The following is a 17,887-nucleotide window of genomic DNA, read 5'->3' as shown; positions in this document are numbered from 1 at the left end:
GAAAGTGTATTTTGACAGTAAGTGTTTTATTACACAGAGCAGTTACTACGTTACATCCGCCATTATGCTTGAACTAACTACTGGCTATCGATTCAAAAGCACTCATTTGTATGCAGTGTGATTCTCCACATGTGCTATCCGCATCATATCAGTAAGTGCTCACCAAGGTGGTGGCGCTATAACAAGTTTTGAACCCCGGTATTCACAAGTAGTCGCTCTCTGAATCTTTCGGATATCCGTTGCACTCGTACGTGTTAGGACCAAGGTTGGATTGCGTACTTCTGACGGGTTGTATATTGCTATGATGAAGCGGGACTCTTAGGGTCGCGGTCTGTAGACAAGCCTGTCACGCTACGTATCTCGCCTTTATTCCCTTTCTCGACGTGCTTGGACGGGTTTCCTCGATTATCCCTCGAATGGCATGCAAATTGGCGAGGGTCCAATGCTCAATTGCAATACCAGAGTCCCGAGCCACGGCGCTATATACCCCAGCCCCAAGTTAAACCCGGAATTGTCCCATGATCTCAATATGAGTAACCGCCTACTCTTTTACCTCCTCTCGTCCTTCTGGGATGGCATACACATTTCCATCACCAACTTCCACACACTAGGCGTTTCCCCCTGGTAATGGTAAGACGAGACAGCCGTGAGACCATCGCGCTGTGTAATAACCTGTGGACCGGAACAAACGGTGTATAGCCGGGTCGGCTTTGTTGTCAGGGGCGGGGACTGGGGCAGGGCCCTGGCCATGACACTGGCCCCACAGATAGTGGCTGCGAGGGAGAGGACGAAGGAGAAAATCATCGTCACGAGGGTTGAGAGGGACGCTGTGGTGACATGAGCGGAAGAACAACTAGATATGAAGAAGCTGGAGAAGAAGTGATTTCGGAAACCGGAGCAGGTAAAATTATGTGTTATTTCCAGACTTGTTGCAAAAGTTAGATACGTTACCCCTTACTAAGTTTGGAGAAAGTGGCTGTTCTGGGGGCTCTAACGAAGGAATAGGCTCGCAGTATCCTTGCAATATAAGAACTCTGGATGTCTAATAAGCCGGCCGTTATCAATGGGTATGCAACGCTGAATACTAGACCAACACGTTTACCCCTGTCAGCAAGATGGCCAGCTCGATAACATTACCGTCGGGGTCGCCCGGTACCCCCATCCTGCCCTTTGTATGCTGTTCTTCCGAAATGGACTGTGATGCCTATTAGTATTGCTCATGTAAATACTACGCTTCCCTTCGCGGAGCCCTTCTCACAGAGCCCGATATAATGTCGCTATCCATATACCCACCCATGCGATCCGCCTTCCGTGGCCGTGAAAAGCATCATGTCGTTTGGCATCCAAAAACCATTGACACCTGTAAGCACCCTGAGACGCCTGAACCCTCGGCCAGTTGTACGCAACCATAAAACACCTGGCAAGACTGATCTTACGTCGGAAAATGCAGCGTCTGCCCCGGCGGCATGACAGTATTCTCCCAATTAACATCACCCCCTCGCACACCCTCACTAATGAGCTGCATCTCGCGCACCCCACAAAGCAATCCATTCCTCGCCTCGCGCTGAACCAGCTCCCAATGCCCCTTGTCGCCCTTGCCGACCCAGACTTCCTCCATAAAGCCGTCTTGTTCCTCGACGGTGCGATGGGGATTGTGCGTCGGCAGGTTTAGTACGTACGTTAAGATGGCTTGCGGGACGGAGAACAGCCGCTCCCACCGCTGAACCCAGGGGATCCAGCCGAGGACGCTCTCGTCGTAGGCGACACGGACGTAGGGATTCACATACGTGCCAACCTCCTTTGCGTCCTCTTTGCGGGCGACTTGGGCCACGTCGGCGAGGAAGAGGCAGCATTCGCAGGCGTCGAAGAAGATTTCGGGCTCGTATCGAAATCGAACGGGCGACGTGACGTTTCTAGGACTCGCCGGGTCGATGACGTGACTTCCGATGGATTGGAAATCGGGGTCGGGCAAGCTTTGGTTCATGTTCTGAACGTATTTCGCCTGCATGGCCACAATACCACCCCAGCAGGCCGTCACGGGAACGGCGTCACTCTGGGCCATCATCGCTGCCCGCGAGATGCCATGACCGGCGTTGGAGAAGATGGGGAAGATGGGGAGGCCGTTGGAGAAGCCTTCGGCATCTCTCTGGGCGTACAAGTCATAAAAGAGGAAGGGGTTATTGTAATCCAGTCCACAGACGGACAGGTAGTGAGTTTTCCCGTCTAGTCCCAGATTGGTGCTAAACAGTAGCTGCATCGCATCAACCGGGCGGAAAGCCACATCATTAAGGAACAGTATCTTGTCGAAAGTTCCTACGTCCGGGTCGTAAGTATCAATGGGTCGCAGGGCACGATTCCGCATTTCCGAGAGATAGCTTAGACGTTTTACTCGATCGCTCCCGTCGGGCATCCTGACGGTGGGGAAATCGGAAACTGGGACATGAGGCTCGCTGACAATCTTGTGCTTGCATCGAAGCTTTTCCTCCAGAGCCGCCAAGGCACTCGCTCCCTCCGGACCACTATCGTTCTCGTATATACTCAAGAAGACGTTGTTTTCACCAATGAGGTGGATGACTTCCTCAAGCGCCTTCCCCCATGTCCCACTGGCCAAGTGTCCCCCCTTATCATATAAGCTGACACTGATGTAGACCTTCTCCTTGAATGGATTGGCGCACCCCGGCTCAGCTGCGGCACCATCGCATCTAACTATTAGCTCCCGGTAGTGAGGAGGTGGTCTGGTGTACGACGGTGCGAATATTGGCGTTCCGATGAATAGCGCGCATATGAACAGCAAGGCGTTTTTGACTATGGTGAGTATGGGGTGGCCCGGATGCCTCCGGAAGATGCGCCGCAAGTTCCGCGGCCTTGATGTGCACCATCCGAGTAGCTTGGCCGCCCACGGATGACTTGATTGTTTTGAAAATGTCTCGAGGTCCTCGCGCGCGTAGTCGCCCAGTGTGGTGCTCGACGTCGATGATCTGTGGCCATCCTCGAGGGAGGCAATCCGCTCTTCCGGCGACACGGAACGAGGCATTCTGATGCAGGCCTCTACGTGTGGGAAATTCAGTTCATCGATACGGTGGTTGCGCGAACGACGAAACGGCTAGGGGTTCGGGCTTTTATGTCGTAAGCGGAGCGAAGGATTCGGTGTTAATTGCGGCAGGCAACCAAGTTGGATCGATGCGAGAAGGAGCAAGACCCGGAGGATGTGACAGAAATATCCGTTGGAAAGGGGAGGGGAATGCGCGATCGTTCGTGTAGCGCTCTAGGAGAAGCTCTGGTCGAAGATGAAAGGAGGTTTCGTGACGGATGGCTGCTCGCGGTATTGGACGATGGATTGCGGATGCCTGAACTCGGGATGCGATTAGCCTCCAACACCCAATGAGCACGCCAGGTTGAGACACTGCAACAGCGACTACAACAGAGCCCGGAGGGTGGTATTAGGTTAAGAAGGTAGTTAGCGACACAAGCGATAGGTGAGGATGGAAAGGAACCGCACGCTCCATTCACATTCCCCATGAAAAGGAGAATTGCATCAATCAACGCCAACGTCCAGCTAAAAGTTAGGTCGACGCTACTATTGGCATCAGCGTTCTGGGGCACAGAGGCTGCACAGCCACAAAGTAAGCCAAGAGCTGTCTGTGGCAACCCTCCAGCTTTCTCTCCACGAGCTTCCTCTCAGAATGACATCTTCCACCAAAATGTGGCTGCCGGCAACACAATATATTCTCCAACTTTGAATTGACGAGGTCTTTTCCTTATTATTTGCCAGATGATCACGCAATATTCTCACCATGCTGCACTTCCAGTGTATGGCAATGTACCAACAGCGAACAGGTATGGTCATAACTCGTTCTGCATAATGAAGGGCAGCATCCAAACCATAACAAGAACGAGTAATATCGAGGGACCGTCTACCGTTGGCTACCATCTTGTTGACACAGCAATTGGCCCTCGCCTTAACTATGATCTATCTAGTGCCAAAACATTTCAGGAGGCATTTCCATGTTTCAAAGCCGCATCTGACATGTCCCATTCTCCTGTTGCATTTCCTCTAAATTGGGGGCACTCGTTCGACAGTATGAAAATTGTTGTCCTGTCCTTCACTTTCGACTTGCAAGCCCAATTTGCACCGTTTCGTTGATTCTTATCGTGATGGACGGCGAGGAATACACCTTCAGCCCGAAGTGGCCAGTTCGAGAAGGTTTCCTGTCAATTGATCGCGACCTCAAAAGTATAGCAGACAGCGGTTTCAGAGATTCAAGTGTAGATTCCACGACGTTGTTGAGGAGGAATTCCCTCGACGACATCGAACTAAGGCCAACTACAGCAACCATACTTTCTGCTTCTGTAGAAATATACTGAAATGGATTGAATTTGTACGTATTTACATGCGAGTATTCGTACTTTCGACTAAAATTCAATCTGAGCTGACATGCTATCGTGTGTGCCCTGTAACCCCCCGACAGCTGATACGAGCTTGTTACGAAACCGTTGCACGAGTGGCGAAGTCTCGTAGACAAGCCAGGGGAGGTTGAGAATAACCAGCTGTCTATTGGGTATTCGTGTAGTTTGAGATGATTATTAACCACAACGTAGATTCCGACACCATCGAAACTGTTTATAGCGTTGTGAACCTCGTATTGTTGCACTGTGGTTCTTGTTTCCCTAACATGATCTGATAAGCTGAGTATCAACTCCGCAGTAATTCGCGCGAAAGGCTTGGGCCGTCACTTAGACCTCGATGAGGTACGCTCAAGGTGGCAAGACTCGGACAAAGAGGTTGTACCAGCCAATGGTGGTGGAATCATGGATGGGCTCCTAGAGACCTCAGGTATGAAATGGTTTGAACCTCGGTGTTCAGTTTGCCATGTTCTATATAAAACCGAAGTCATCTAAGCAGTCGCTGGTAAACGTCTCCAGGTCATGCGTGCAGTATACTGTAATTTATGATGGTAGGACGACGAGAAGAGCTTCAAGGAGACGGCAAAGGGGGGCTAAGACTCAGGTCTTGTGGCAACCTATCGGTTATGCATTTTTGAATAATTGAGATATAACTGTAGATTTATCATGCGATAACCAGTGACCTGCATGCTATCAAGATATCTGCAATCAAAGCTGCATACTCAGCGTCTCTTGAACCATGTGAGCACCGCCCCGACAAGATGACGTCACAGTACAAGGTGGAGCACTTCTTACGACGATATTACCAGGGGAACTATAGAATAGACTCTGTGCACGTGGAGGAGCCTCTTGATTAGGCTCAGCTCCATGTAGTCCCATAGCTGTTCGCATATGCATTTCGCTCCAGATCACGCAAAATGTAAAGTCTTAATCAAATAACAAATCAGCACTCCTGTGCGAAGCTGCAGCCGCGGGTATGGAGCGGCATGAGGCGGACAGGCATGAATTATAGTATTTAGGGACCCTCGGGACGAACTTGGGATTCGTCCCTCACGCAACTTCGTAGTACCAATACAGCCCCCAATACTTGGAATCCGACAGTTTCAAGCTATTCGAAAACGCTAGCGTCTGATTCCTGCTGATGCGACCATTGTTTTGGCGTTATGTGCGGTTGCTCTTCGAATGTTATTGTTTGCTTAAGTTGCTGCGTGGGTCATGTGTTGTTCATTGATGGAAGCCAGAACTCCAATAGCAAGCCACCCACCATGAATGTTGGATGTCACATCATGTTGAACTTCGGCAACACGCCCAGCCATCCTAGTTGCGTGAATTACGTATGCCTTCTCTTCAATGGCCTACTACCGTTGGCAGGGTTTGACAGGCTTGATTGCACACGACCTGCTCTCTGAGAGTGCCATATGATTTTCTATTCATCAAGATGCCACTTTCTCCTTTCCAGTCTATCTTTGTTCATTGTGGTGGTGATCGTAACGTTACAATATCCTTGTATTATCAAATGCAACCCAATATTATAGTGCTGTCCAAATAGGATCGGTCCTACTAGTAGATGGGAGCACTACGGGTGACCCATTTGATTGGGGTCGTTGTAACCACGGGACTTGCCTATTTCGGCATCTTTCGTTGACACTTGCTTGCCAGCGGCAATCTCCCAATGCACCACACCTTATCTCCCCACACAAGGCCCCTCACGCTGTTCTCTCCCCTATATACCCAGCATGGTTACATGGATTAACCCAAAAAGCCGCCGACTTCCAATTCAAGGTCGAATCACAGACCTAGAGCTTGTCATATTGCGTACAGCTATCCTGGACTTCTGTAAGGGCCTGTTGGTGGGTCTTGAGCTAGTCCAACTGGCAGATTGGGATGCCATCTCTATTAGGCTCTGACGTAGATAACGCTATAACGTCCACATGTCAAACATATATCAAGGTCAAGTAATAGTCACGCCTCCAAGCTTCAACTGTGTTAGAGAATATATATAAGAGACACATATCAATCATTGTGTGGCCTCGTGAGTGTGCCCTACGACCGTTGAGTAGGGGAGGGCATTGGGCTCACAATGTAACCCTGTGATAAGAGTGTACTCCAAATTTCGCGTGCCGTTCCGGGTCACTGCTATCCTTCAAGGGCCAGCAGCCACTCGACGCTTCCAACTTCAAGTCTCATCTCGGCCTTCGGAGATAGGGTGACAGTCACAGGCCCTATCCCGCCATCAGATCTATTGAACCATGATTAATCCAAGACAATCTTGTCGATCCACCTTCCACGTGAGGAATAGCATGGTGATAGACAGGCACCTGTCTACACCATGAGGGCTGTGTCTTCGATGCATCCTGGAATTGGAGCCTCGCGGCTACGTCTGCCTTCAAACATACCACGGTTGAAAATTTCAGATGATGCGTCTAAGAGACATATCCAGATCATGACCATTTCCCAGGCCCTGTCGACGTACCGGTGGTAATGAGATGCAAAGGAAGAAATGATGGGTGGCAACGTTGCTGTTTCTCCTTGAGAGGGATCAGTACATAGTTATTGGCCTCTCAATTAGGTGGTTCGGTTCGTCTCCTGATACCCGAAGTCAACCATCCACGACATACCAATGGACAGTGCATATATGGGACTACTTGTGATGAACTTGGCTTGCCTTTTCTCGATGCGTGTAGCTTGTCGAGAGATCTGTGTTATACTTAAAGCTGCTCATGACCTCGATCATGTCTCATTTCAAAGTCTGACGATATAACCATTAATATCCAGCTAAGTACTAAAGATCTAGCTTCTGTTATTCCAACTCAGTCTTTGATCATCTTTCTTCTTGGCGTGGAATTATACCACTTTCTTCTTGACAATGTTTGCCTGCAAAGCCTTGAGGTTGCTTGCAACCACAATCACACTCTATGCTATCCTTGGTATGTCCAGCCCTATCAACTCTGTCAGCCTTGTCGAGGACATCGACAAGCGTGACACTGGCTACTTGAACAGTGTGTACTTCGTGAACTGGTGAGTAATCTAAGAGAGAGTGATGTTATAGTGAATAAAAACTAAACATATACAGGGGCATCTACGGCCGAAACTACCAGCCAGCACAACTGCCAGCTAGTCAGGTCACACATGTGCTCTACGCATTTGCTAATCTCCAACAGGACGGAACTGTGTAAGTATAATAAACCCAAAGGGGCCCGGGATGACAATATTGACTTGGTGTAGCTACTCATCAGACGCTTACGCGGACTACCAGAAACACTACGACGGTGACTGTAAGTGCACTCCAACCGCATAAAATGCATGTCTCCATACTAACCGCAACCTCAGCCTGGAACGACGTCGGTAACAACGCCTACGGCTGCGTAAAACAACTCTACCTTCTCAAAAAGGCCAACCGCAATATGAAAGTCCTCCTAAGCATCGGCGGCTGGACCTACTCAACCAACTTCGCTGCCGCCGCAAGCACCGCCACCACGAGGTCCACCTTCGCCAAGACGGCCGTGACCCTCGTCAAAGACTGGGGCTTCGACGGCATCGACGTCGACTGGGAGTACCCCACGGACGCGACCCAAGCCGCCAATATGGTTTCGCTCCTGCAAGCGATCCGCTCGGAACTTGATTCTTACGCCGCGAGTGACGCGCCGGGGTACCATTTTGTGCTGACCATTGCGTCGCCGGCCGGGCCAACGAATTATAATGTCATGCAGCTGAATGCAATGGCGGAGGTGTTGGACTATTTCAACTTGATGGCGTATGATTATGCAGGGTCGTGGGACACTACTTCGGGACATCAGGCGAATCTGTATCCTAACCCGAGTAATCCCCAATCGACCCCCTTTTCCACCGACGCTGCTGTGTCCGACTACATCACAGCCGGGGTCCCCGCGTCCAAGATAGTTCTCGGGATGCCCATATATGGTCGCTCGTTTGAATCCACGGCCGGGGTGGGACAGACGTACACGGGCGTCGGCACCGGGTCGTGGGAAGCAGGGGTGTGGGATTACAAGGTTCTTCCCAAGACGGGGGCGACGGAGATTTATGATGAGGTTGCCGGGGCGACGTATAGCTATGATAATAGCTCGCAGGAGTTGATCAGCTACGACACGCCGGATATGATTACGAAGAAGGTGGCGTATTTGAAGGGAAAGGGGATGGGCGGGAGTATGTTTTGGGAGGCGAGTGGTGATAAGACGGGGGCGGCGAGCTTGATTGGGACGAGCTTCTCGAGTTTGGGCGGGTTGGCGACCAGTCAGAATTTGTTGAGTTATCCGAATAGTCAGTATGCTAATATTGTTGCGGGCATGGCTTAGGTGGACTTGGTGGATCCATCGATTCAGGGTTCAGGAGCTCAGGGTCAATTTGTGTGCGATACTTGTTATGAGCAATGACTGGTTTTTGTTGGTACATATATCTCATATGCATGTAAATCGGTTTGTATATGGCGGAAAGAGGGTGGAGGGGTTTATCTCGTCCATTACACCGACTGATATTCCGGTGGTGGTCAATCATACTTCTTGCATATATATACAGAACACTCAAACCTAACCCAGTGGTAATCTGGTATAATCTGGTGGTAAACATTAAAATAGGTCAGAACTGCGATCTTTACTTTAAAATGTAGACTGTGAGAATAGTGTCTGTTACGATTGCCTTATACCATGAAGAACTGATTGAGTTATCTTTGAACGTGAAGATTGGCAGGTATCCTTAGATCCGTGTTCATTTCAAGATTAGAACTGGTTTAGTTTCGAGGACATACCCCAGCAAGCATGATGGCAGCGGAACTCTTGTAATCTACACCGATTGCCACGGTTGCGTCAAAGCGATCTCAATTAAGGCGACGCCGGTTCGCCACCTGGAAGCAGAAGCAGCAATCCCGCCACTAGACCTCTATCTTAGTGCCCGGGCTGCTAAGTTTGAAGAACGGCTACGGCTTAGCGGGAAGAGAAATCTGCTTCGCAGCGCGAGCGCTAAAGCGTCACATATACTCCGGCAGGATAGGCCGGCGAAGAGGAAGCAGGCGTCGCAGCTACTCCGACCGGCAGGGTACACTATGGAGAAGGAGGCCCGGGGCTCCGAGTGGATGAGTGAGGAAAAGGAGGTCCCGGCTGCCCTCCTCGGCCACTGGAGGAAGAGATGGCTCACCGGAGCAGAGCATCACGATCGCCAGCGACGCGCTATCGCTGAGGAACTGGAGGGCCCTTCGATGCAGATACCGAAAGGGGGCAGGTATTTCGGCCTGAACCGACTGGAGGCGTCTACGCTGTGCCAGATCAGGACGGAAAAAATAGGACTAGCAGCCTTCTTATTCAAGACAGGGGCTTTTGGCGTGTACTCGCCGCTATGCCGCTGTGGCGACGCCCCTGAGACGGCAGAGCACGTAATCCTCTTTTGCGGGCTGTTGGAAGGACCGAGGGAACGATTACGGGCCGCCATCGCACCACGGCCACTATACTCTCGCAGAGACCTCGCAACGGCAACAGGAGAACCAGTAGTTAGTGGGACTATTGTAAGGTGGCTGCTAGGGACGGGTCGGACAGCTTCAAGGCCCAGATAGCATCGATCTTCTCAGGGGGGACTTTGTTGGTAGGTTGAGAACCAACGTAGTATGGTAGTGGACGTAACGCAGTCGCCAATAGGGCGAACCGACGACGCAGCGTATGTATTTAGTCCAGCCATTAGGGCACGGTTTGACATACGGGAGTACTAGTAGAGGTACCGGGGGCTTCGAGCCTACGGCGTATTTAATAATAATAATAATAATATATATATATTTCCCGCTCTGTTAATCGGTATTCATAGAAGCTAGTACATTGCTTGGTCGAAGTATCAAGGAGGGTGGACAGTATTCGGGGGGTTTTCAAGAAAAGGAAGTAGTGTCAGAAATGTTACAGGCAAATTATGAGATGTTGGTTTCTGTTTAGCGAGTAAACGCGCACACCTGCATCACTCTTCAGGCCACACTACTGTGGATGTTGGATCAGAATACATCCTTTCAAAGGCACAGAAGCTCGTATCTACAACTATAGTATCTTTGTACATGCCTCGATTCCCGTTGCGAATGGGGTTGCATTGCAAAGGGGAGTTGAAGCGGTTACTATATAATAACTACTAGGCTCCTTCATCCTCAAAGAGTGTCAATCTGCTTATAATCGCTATTTTATCTAGAGCCTTATATGAAGGAATTTATATTAATGCTAGCATAGGAATTTATAAGTTAACAGTTTACCCTATGTAGTCAGTCCCTACTATAGGGGTTTAATTACACTAGGAAGCTAGCACTCGGGACCTTCCTAATTGTGCTGCGAGTGCCCTCATTACTATAAGACCGCCGAAAATTCCACTCTATCTTCAATCGCATGCTTGGAAGAAAAAGACAGAAATTGAAACTTATTATATAGAGTAGTTACAAATATTTTATCCTTAATCGAATATACTGTTACGGTACTGTCATGCTGCGAAGTGATATTACCGACAGCTTGTAAATTGAGGCTGCTGACGCCGCCGGTTGCGGAGTCACTGATGATCAGCTACGCAAGCTGCTCTATGATATACTCTTGATAATGCATGTCGGAGGAAAGTGACGTAGCCGTTCTCAGGACCTTCTGTCATGGGTTGGGCATGGGGTCAACTATTGTATGGTGTTGTACCTCACCGTGACCTCAAGCCACCAATTCCACACTACTTAGCAGCATCAAATATTAATATTGCGGAGTCTTCTCCCTGATTACAGCCCCACGCTTTGCATGATCGCGGCAAATTCTCGACTCTTCTCCCTCTGTCTCAGTATCTCCTCCTGCTCAATCGCATTAGCAGGCCTTGGAGCCCAACAAGGACACCCCTCATCCAGAAAACTGTTCAACATCTGACTGGGTGAACCGTCCTCTACATAAAAACTCATCAGGACTTCCTTGCGCGTCTGTGCGTGCACATCCGGGATTGCATCCTGGCCGAAAAGGATGCGGAAGTTCTCCGGGGTATCGCGGCCGGTTATTACCAGGCGGCGTATGGGGTACCTATTTGTTTATCAGTCATTGTTTCAACCTCGGTGGATAGGGATGTGAGAAGGACTCCAATTGGATGAAACCTACACAAGTCCGGCTTTGAAGCCGTAAGGATCACCGTTGGGAAAGATCAAGCCGAGCTCGTTGGCAAGAGAACGAGCATCGGCATTTTTGTGGGCTTGGTTGAGCCAGAATTCGACGGGTCGCATGACGTCTTGCAAGGCGGCATTACGAGCTCTGAGGCCGCCTTTCTTGCGAGAATTTCTGGTGGTTTCGGAAACATCTGCATTGGTATTTGCTAGAATAGGTAGGCTGGTTGTCGCTCGGACAGTTGCTGGCAAGGTTGTTGGCCGATTGACTGCGGGAATGAGTCGCTTGAGTCGATCTTCTGAAACTTGCCATTGATGCTCTTCCTTGAGAAGACTGCGGATCTTGGATCGTCCTAAGTTGGGCTTTTCTTGGCGAATTGCGTTGACTGCTGCGAGGACTTGATCGTCCGAGGGAGTGGTGACCGTCATGGCATCAGTGACCAATCAGAGTGTCAACAAATGTCCGTATTGGTAACTTGGGAAGGATGCTCGCTTAGCCTTGTGGATTTTCGACAATGATGTAGATGCAAATTGTGGCCAGTATTATGACATGTTTGGTAAAAGGGTAGAGTTTATCAAGTTTCACTTCGCGCGGCACGACGTGCTCATGTTATTGACCAACCACTAGATATCCACCTGACAGCCCGATAACGCGATAAGGCCAGCTGGTAAGTACTGAGCTCTCGTTAGAGCACCGGGTGCATCCTCAGTGGGGAACCGGTCCAGGGCCTGCGGATCATAGAACATTGTGGGAGGCCGTGAAATAATTGTCAACGTAAAGACGCTTTCATAATTCGCCTAGATCGTATTAAATGTTTACTTCCACATGGCCGACTTGACAGATGTTGTTGTGCCCAAGCTACACACTTATTGCAAGCTATAGCAAAGCATATTGAATGTGTCTTTGATCTCCCCAAGTCTAAAGGAGTGAAGATAATGATGAGCCTGAAGTACAGAAAAAGGTGCCTTTTGGCTGCACACGAGAATCAGTTGCTGATACACCAGAGGTTTCGTTTCTGAAGTTCTAACAGTTGGCCGTGCACCAAAGATTTGGTGTGCAGGGTCCGTCAATCAGCAACTGGCCGTAATAGCAGTAAACGGATAAGACATTCGCCAGAGGTCGGATCGACATAATCGAATTAGCAAGATATTCGCGTCGTACCATATTTCCTTGGCACCGTGTCTATTGCTTTTTCTTTTTGAAAAAGCAAAAAATCCAGAAACGCTAGTTTATTGATGAGATCCCCAGAGGCGCCCTTGCTGTGCAGCCTTACTTACTAATTAGGCATCGCCGCCAAGCCCAGAAAGAATGCTCGACTACAGAGCGTACCATAATCATGACCAAAAAAATAATACTACTTAGAAAATGGCCGTCAAATTAATACCTTAGACCCCATGTCGCAAACTGCTACCGGGATGCAAAACAGGGCACATTCGTCCACAGGCGAAATCTCCTCACAACGTAGAGCCCAGCATGCCGTGTGTTTTCCTCTCTTGAAGAGTATTGTTGGACCAAATTGACCGTCAAAAGACGAGGGACCCACTCGCCGTAGAATGAGGTATTTTTAGTAGTTATAAGGTCTGACAAGTATCTTACCTTCCTTTCTCCATGTTTCACTTGGGTTGTTTCAGCCCGTCCACCGCCCATCAGCAGCAGCGAACCTTACAGCCAGCTCGAAATATACCCCGCCGAATGAATAGTCAGTCGCACAAAGAAGCGACAGTCTACCCTGAGATCCTCTACCCCCAAGCCGTGTCGCAATATTGATCTTTGGAAAGACAAGCCCACGGGTCATGACCTTGGGGGATGCATTGAGCAGCATGTTGACAAAAAGCCAAAACATACGATATGTAGTCTCGCTCTTCAAATATGCTATATTCTCGGTGCCCTCTTAATTTTAGACGTCATGGGAACAATTGCGGGAGAGGTCGCAGGAGGAACAGTAAGATATCGCAACCAATCGAGCTCGCCAGTCTTTGCAAAGTTAAATTTGACCGATCCAGATCCATATGCCGACTTAGATTCATTTCCATCGGACAACACAACGACCACGCAGCTACATCAACCTCGAACCCTTAATGCCCTCTACATCTCCAAAATACTAGCATTTAATTGGACCAACCCAAGCGGCTACAACCACCCCACCGTCTTCCTCCAAGAACCCTCCACCTCCCTCTTAGCGCCTCTGACGCTGCTCCCAGGGAAGACCCTGTTCAACGCATCCTGTGACAGCACTGGGGGTCTCTTTTACGCAGCATTCGTTAGATTCCCCAGGCGGGAAATTTACATCAACTAGGGTGTCTCCGACAACTCTATTTCCACGTCCAACCTCTTGCAGCACTGTAAGTACAATTTCAGACGTGGGAGGGGTGGCAGCTTGGCGCGGCGTGGCAAAGGTGTTGGAATGACGAGTATGTGGGGAACCGGCCTATGACATACCAGCGGCGTACCAGCGGCCGGACGGGGGATTAACATTGGTAACGCGAGTCATTGAGATACACCCGGTGATATTGTTAGCTTGAGTATTGTCGAGACCACGGGGTTGATAGAAAAGAGCATGTACGGCACTGATCAAGCGTGGGAGCCTAGACATTTCATTTGACGTCCGAATCAAACAGGTGTAAACGAGGGATTCGCTAATATGTGGCATCGAGATAGCCATTTCGTTTCAGATATCCGCACACCTTCGGAAGCTCAACCATTTGCGGTTATGTACTGGGGAGACTCGCAGAGATACCTATTCTTGGCATTGCTTCCAAATGGCACGGTGGCGGCCACTTACTGGGATGGTGCCACCTATACTCTCATCTCAAGCTCATCCCAAGTGTCAGGTTCCCCCAAAGACCCTTGGTCAACCTTTCAGTCATTTCCATAACGACTGATGCTAGGTTTTATGGCATATCCAACGATACAGTTTCGGAGTACTAGGGAGACAGTTCCGATCCGTCCAGTTCCATATTCGTGGGGACAACCTGCCTTGAGAGTCGAATGATGAGTTGATTCAAAACTATGAGGTATTAGGTGTAATCTGATGACGTTGTATATTATGGTGAGTCGATTCTCAAGTTGAGGTAAGATGGATCGCACTTCAAACCTACAATAACGTAATGTCAACCTGTGATCTCCATGCGAAGAATACTGTGTAGAGTTGCAAGGCTGACTTACGTACAAGTCGATGGTGCAGATTAATTACTGTGCTGCCACGTGGTCATGTTGAACTCAGTGTATAGTCAGATGGTTGCGGACGGGTTTGGACGAATCTACTTGTAAAGCGTACCACGCTAATAACATACTAAACTGACTCACCACAACACACGTGATTAGCTTCTCAATATGATTATCCATTCTTCAACAGCGTGCCGAAAGACATACTCCACGTAATTGGGGGGTTATTTGATATTCACTTGGTCCGAAACTAGTCAATCTAACGGAGTTGAGTGTGGCCAAGGTTTCATGTTGCCATCAAGTAATAGTATCTGGATTTTTGACTAAAAGAAGTTGGGCGTGGAACACGCGAAACCCACTACATTTGGAGTTGTTGCTCGTAGAGGAAAGGAGCGAGCCTCGCAGACTTTATGTATCATGCGATTGAAGGTTGAACTAGGTACTTCATGCAGGGTTACAGCAGTTCGGCATGGGTCACATAGACTAGTGATTAGTGGGTTGCTTAGAGAACACAGAACAGAATTTCCCCTCATTTTCCCAGTATTGATTGAAACGTATCAATTAATGCTAAGTCTGTGCCATTAATCCAGCGTCCTGGGTCTTAGTTGCGAGTGAATGGCTATAACCCGCAAGCCAGGTTATTAAATTATGTCTTGCTGGTTGGTAAAGAACAGTTCTTGCCGATCTTGAGTGGTTAGTTCTTCTTCTAGTGCCGGTTGTGGAAATTGAGCCGCCTCGTCAGTTCGCAATTCTTTGTTTCTTCATTCCTTAACAACCAGGTTGTCCCATAATAGTGTCTGCCTGAACAATGCATTGAGTTTAAACTTCACTTCTCTATCCTAAGACAGCAAGACAAGAACTTTATAAACCCCACTTCCGGCTCCACGTTATTCCTCTTCCAGGGGCCCGAAATAGCCAACCAACGACAACTTTGTCCAAACCAACTTTCCCCAAGACAAAAGCCCGAACAACGCGTTTCTCCCTCCTACATCCACAGCCATCTCGCCATGTCCAACCCGCAAACCAACACGGACGGGCAGAACAACGGCACTTATAGTGGAGACACGCCATTGACAGGATCCACTTCTCAAAAGGCCAACGTGTTCACATATACAACGGAAGCATCATCCACCAACGACAGCACAGTACGCGTTTCATGGCCACTGCATCAGGTCCAGCCAACCAACGCCATACAAAACAACGAGGGCTGTTATCTTGAACGCGTCGTCGAGATTAGCGGGGACCAGGCGCTGATCAAGTGGGTGGGGGTTGAGAGTCCGACCTGGGAGCCGCTGCGGGTGTTGCGTCGCGGTGCATTGCAAGGGACGGCGGAAGTGATTAGGAATTGACGGGGAATTATAAAGTGGACCGGGGTTCGGGCAGAGAGCTTATCTGCAACCTCCGAGAATTTTGCCCACAAGATACCAGGGCTGACAGAGAAGCCGGATGGCTTTACCAGCATAGATGAATGCTGCGAGTCTGCGACATACGTCAAATATGTCTAGGATACGATATTGTACCAACTCGTATATGAGTTACGAACAAGATACACCCGACTTAGGTAATCTTACAATGTCTATGATGTGATATATGCACTATGATCTGACTCGTACCGGCCCTATGGATTGCTCCTAGACACCGGTAAGCTAGAGATTTTGCGCGACTGCGAAAAAGATATATTTTTGTTCTCTTGTCTGATGGCTACTTCTGGCTTGATGCGGAATTTGTAGGCCTTCGACCTTGCACTTGGCCGTACCTTCCCATCTGCTAGCATCAGTACTTTCTGTACGAGCACTCAGATCCATACTTCTAAAACCAACCAGGGTAGTTGAAATTTTCGCGTTGCTAACGGGGACCATTCCCTATCCAGGATCCCATGCCCAGGGAAATCACCAGATGCCCAATGACACATCATCCAAGTTCCTATTCCGGTGCCAGAGTAACTAATTTACCAGCAAGCCATGCACTAATCGAACAGTGAAGCAAAAGGGATGATAATTAAAGTAAACATACAAATCCCAGAAATCTATAGCCTATTCAGTTGCACCAAGCTCTCTCATCTCATCTTAGCCTATACCGGAATCTACTATTCTCAAAGCGCATCTAACGAGAGGCTGTATTGATATTGAGCTCTACGACCTACAAACAGGCCGTATAGAGATCCTAGGCGTCGCCTCTACACCCAGATCTCCCGATTGGTGGCGCTCCAGGTCAATCTGGGGTCAATTCAGCCGGTGCGATTTGGCTGGACCGCACCAGCCTTCGATCTCCATCGACTATCTTTTTCGATTTTCCGCTACTACTACGGCCAGTTAACTGGTGATGGATCAACCCTGAGCGCGAAAACCTTGGCAAGAGCCAAATGGTAGAACCCTAGGAGCGAAAACTCTGGTGTATCAGCAACTGAGTCAAGTGTTGCAGCCAAAAGGCACATCTTTTCAGGTTACAGTTGGCCAGGGTTAGAAATTTTGTGGCGCAGCAAAGTTGATCAGGGTCAGAAATGTTCTAACCCTGGCCAAGTCTTGCCAAGCTAACGCTAACGCTAGTCTAACCAAATAAATCATCACCACAGTATCAGAGAAAAGCTTGTACACGGAGAAAATGCGGCGCATATGCAGCGATATAGGAGCATATACATAGGGCCAAACTGTCTGGTATACATATGCGAGGCATATTCTGACACGGCTCAGATAATAGAAAAAAAGCACGAATAGTTTATTAGGTAACGTACCACACGGTCCAATTGAACACTTCTTAAGACCTCGTACAATACGATATAAGTTAATTCAACTATAACGTAAAAAAATAATTAAAACTACTCGGAACTATCTTCTTCAGATATCTCTTTACTATTCTGACAAGTACGCATATCATGACCGGGCTCTCCGCACGTCCTACAGCGTTGCTGAAGTATCTCTGGCCTCCTCGTACGACTACGACTCCAGCGCGATTTATTATCTAACTCTCCGTTAACTAGCTTCTGAGACTGTAAATCTTCTCCAGCTTGTATACGAAGTGATCCTCCATACTGTAAACGTTTTTTTTTCTCGTATAACGCCGCCGGCTAAGTGTCTCATTTGCCTTTCGAAGCGTGGCGTTCTGATGCGAGTGCATATGGGGTGTGAATTGTTGTATTGGAAAAGGATGGCCAGGTCAGCTATTCTGGCCTGGCAGAGCTCTTTTATAGCTCTTATCTATCTTATCTCTAGCTATAGGGCAAC

General features: G+C 48.9%; 4 protein-coding genes across 4 annotated transcripts; 2 read left to right on the top strand and 2 right to left on the bottom strand.

Annotated features, from left to right (window-relative positions):
• Positions 1-1,432: 1,432 nt before the first annotated feature.
• On the bottom strand, positions 1,433-3,034 carry BCR38DRAFT_343501 (cryptococcal mannosyltransferase 1-domain-containing protein; the record flags this gene model as incomplete). The annotated part of the gene is made up of 1 exon (XM_040856037.1): positions 1,433-3,034. The coding sequence occupies one exon, from the start codon at positions 3,032-3,034 to the stop codon at positions 1,433-1,435; it is 1,602 nt and encodes a 533-aa protein (XP_040715311.1).
• A 4,236-nt stretch (positions 3,035-7,270) lies between these two features.
• On the top strand, positions 7,271-8,717 carry BCR38DRAFT_485046 (glycoside hydrolase superfamily; the record flags this gene model as incomplete). Its single annotated transcript, XM_040863827.1, has 4 exons — positions 7,271-7,422; positions 7,478-7,576; positions 7,630-7,679; positions 7,735-8,717. The coding sequence occupies 4 exons, from the start codon at positions 7,271-7,273 to the stop codon at positions 8,715-8,717; spliced, it is 1,284 nt and encodes a 427-aa protein (XP_040715310.1).
• A 2,095-nt stretch (positions 8,718-10,812) lies between these two features.
• On the bottom strand, positions 10,813-12,165 carry BCR38DRAFT_433388 (uncharacterized protein). The gene is made up of 2 exons (XM_040860246.1): positions 11,499-12,165; positions 10,813-11,423 (listed from the first exon to the last, which is right to left on the bottom strand). Exons 1-2 carry the CDS (start codon positions 11,927-11,929, stop codon positions 11,135-11,137), a joined length of 720 nt encoding a protein of 239 aa, XP_040715309.1. The 5' UTR covers positions 11,930-12,165; the 3' UTR covers positions 10,813-11,134.
• A 3,080-nt stretch (positions 12,166-15,245) lies between these two features.
• Positions 15,246-16,247, top strand: BCR38DRAFT_433385 (uncharacterized protein). Its single transcript, XM_040860245.1, has one exon. It carries the CDS (start codon positions 15,674-15,676, stop codon positions 16,013-16,015), a length of 342 nt encoding a protein of 113 aa, XP_040715308.1. The 5' UTR covers positions 15,246-15,673; the 3' UTR covers positions 16,016-16,247.
• Positions 16,248-17,887: the final 1,640 nt, after the last annotated feature.

This window comes from Pseudomassariella vexata, assembly GCF_002105095.1.
Source record: "Pseudomassariella vexata strain CBS 129021 chromosome Unknown BCR38scaffold_7, whole genome shotgun sequence".
NCBI classification, from domain to species: Eukaryota; Fungi; Ascomycota; class Sordariomycetes; order Amphisphaeriales; family Pseudomassariaceae; genus Pseudomassariella; species Pseudomassariella vexata.
Note: the sequence above shows the minus strand (reverse complement) of the source record. Positions and strands in the feature narration are given on the sequence as shown.

Bases quoted from the DNA above. Each gene is read 5' to 3' on its own strand.
- BCR38DRAFT_433388 (XM_040860246.1), bottom strand. From the start codon at position 11,929: ATGACGGTCACCACTCCCTCGGACGATCAAGTCCTCGCAGCAGTCAAC. The intron at 11,424-11,498 runs GTAGGTTTCATC...ATAAACAAATAG, and splicing joins GGCTTCAAAGCCGGACTTGT to GTACCCCATACGCCGCCTGG.
- BCR38DRAFT_433385 (XM_040860245.1), top strand. From the start codon at position 15,674: ATGTCCAACCCGCAAACCAACACGGACGGGCAGAACAACGGCACTTAT.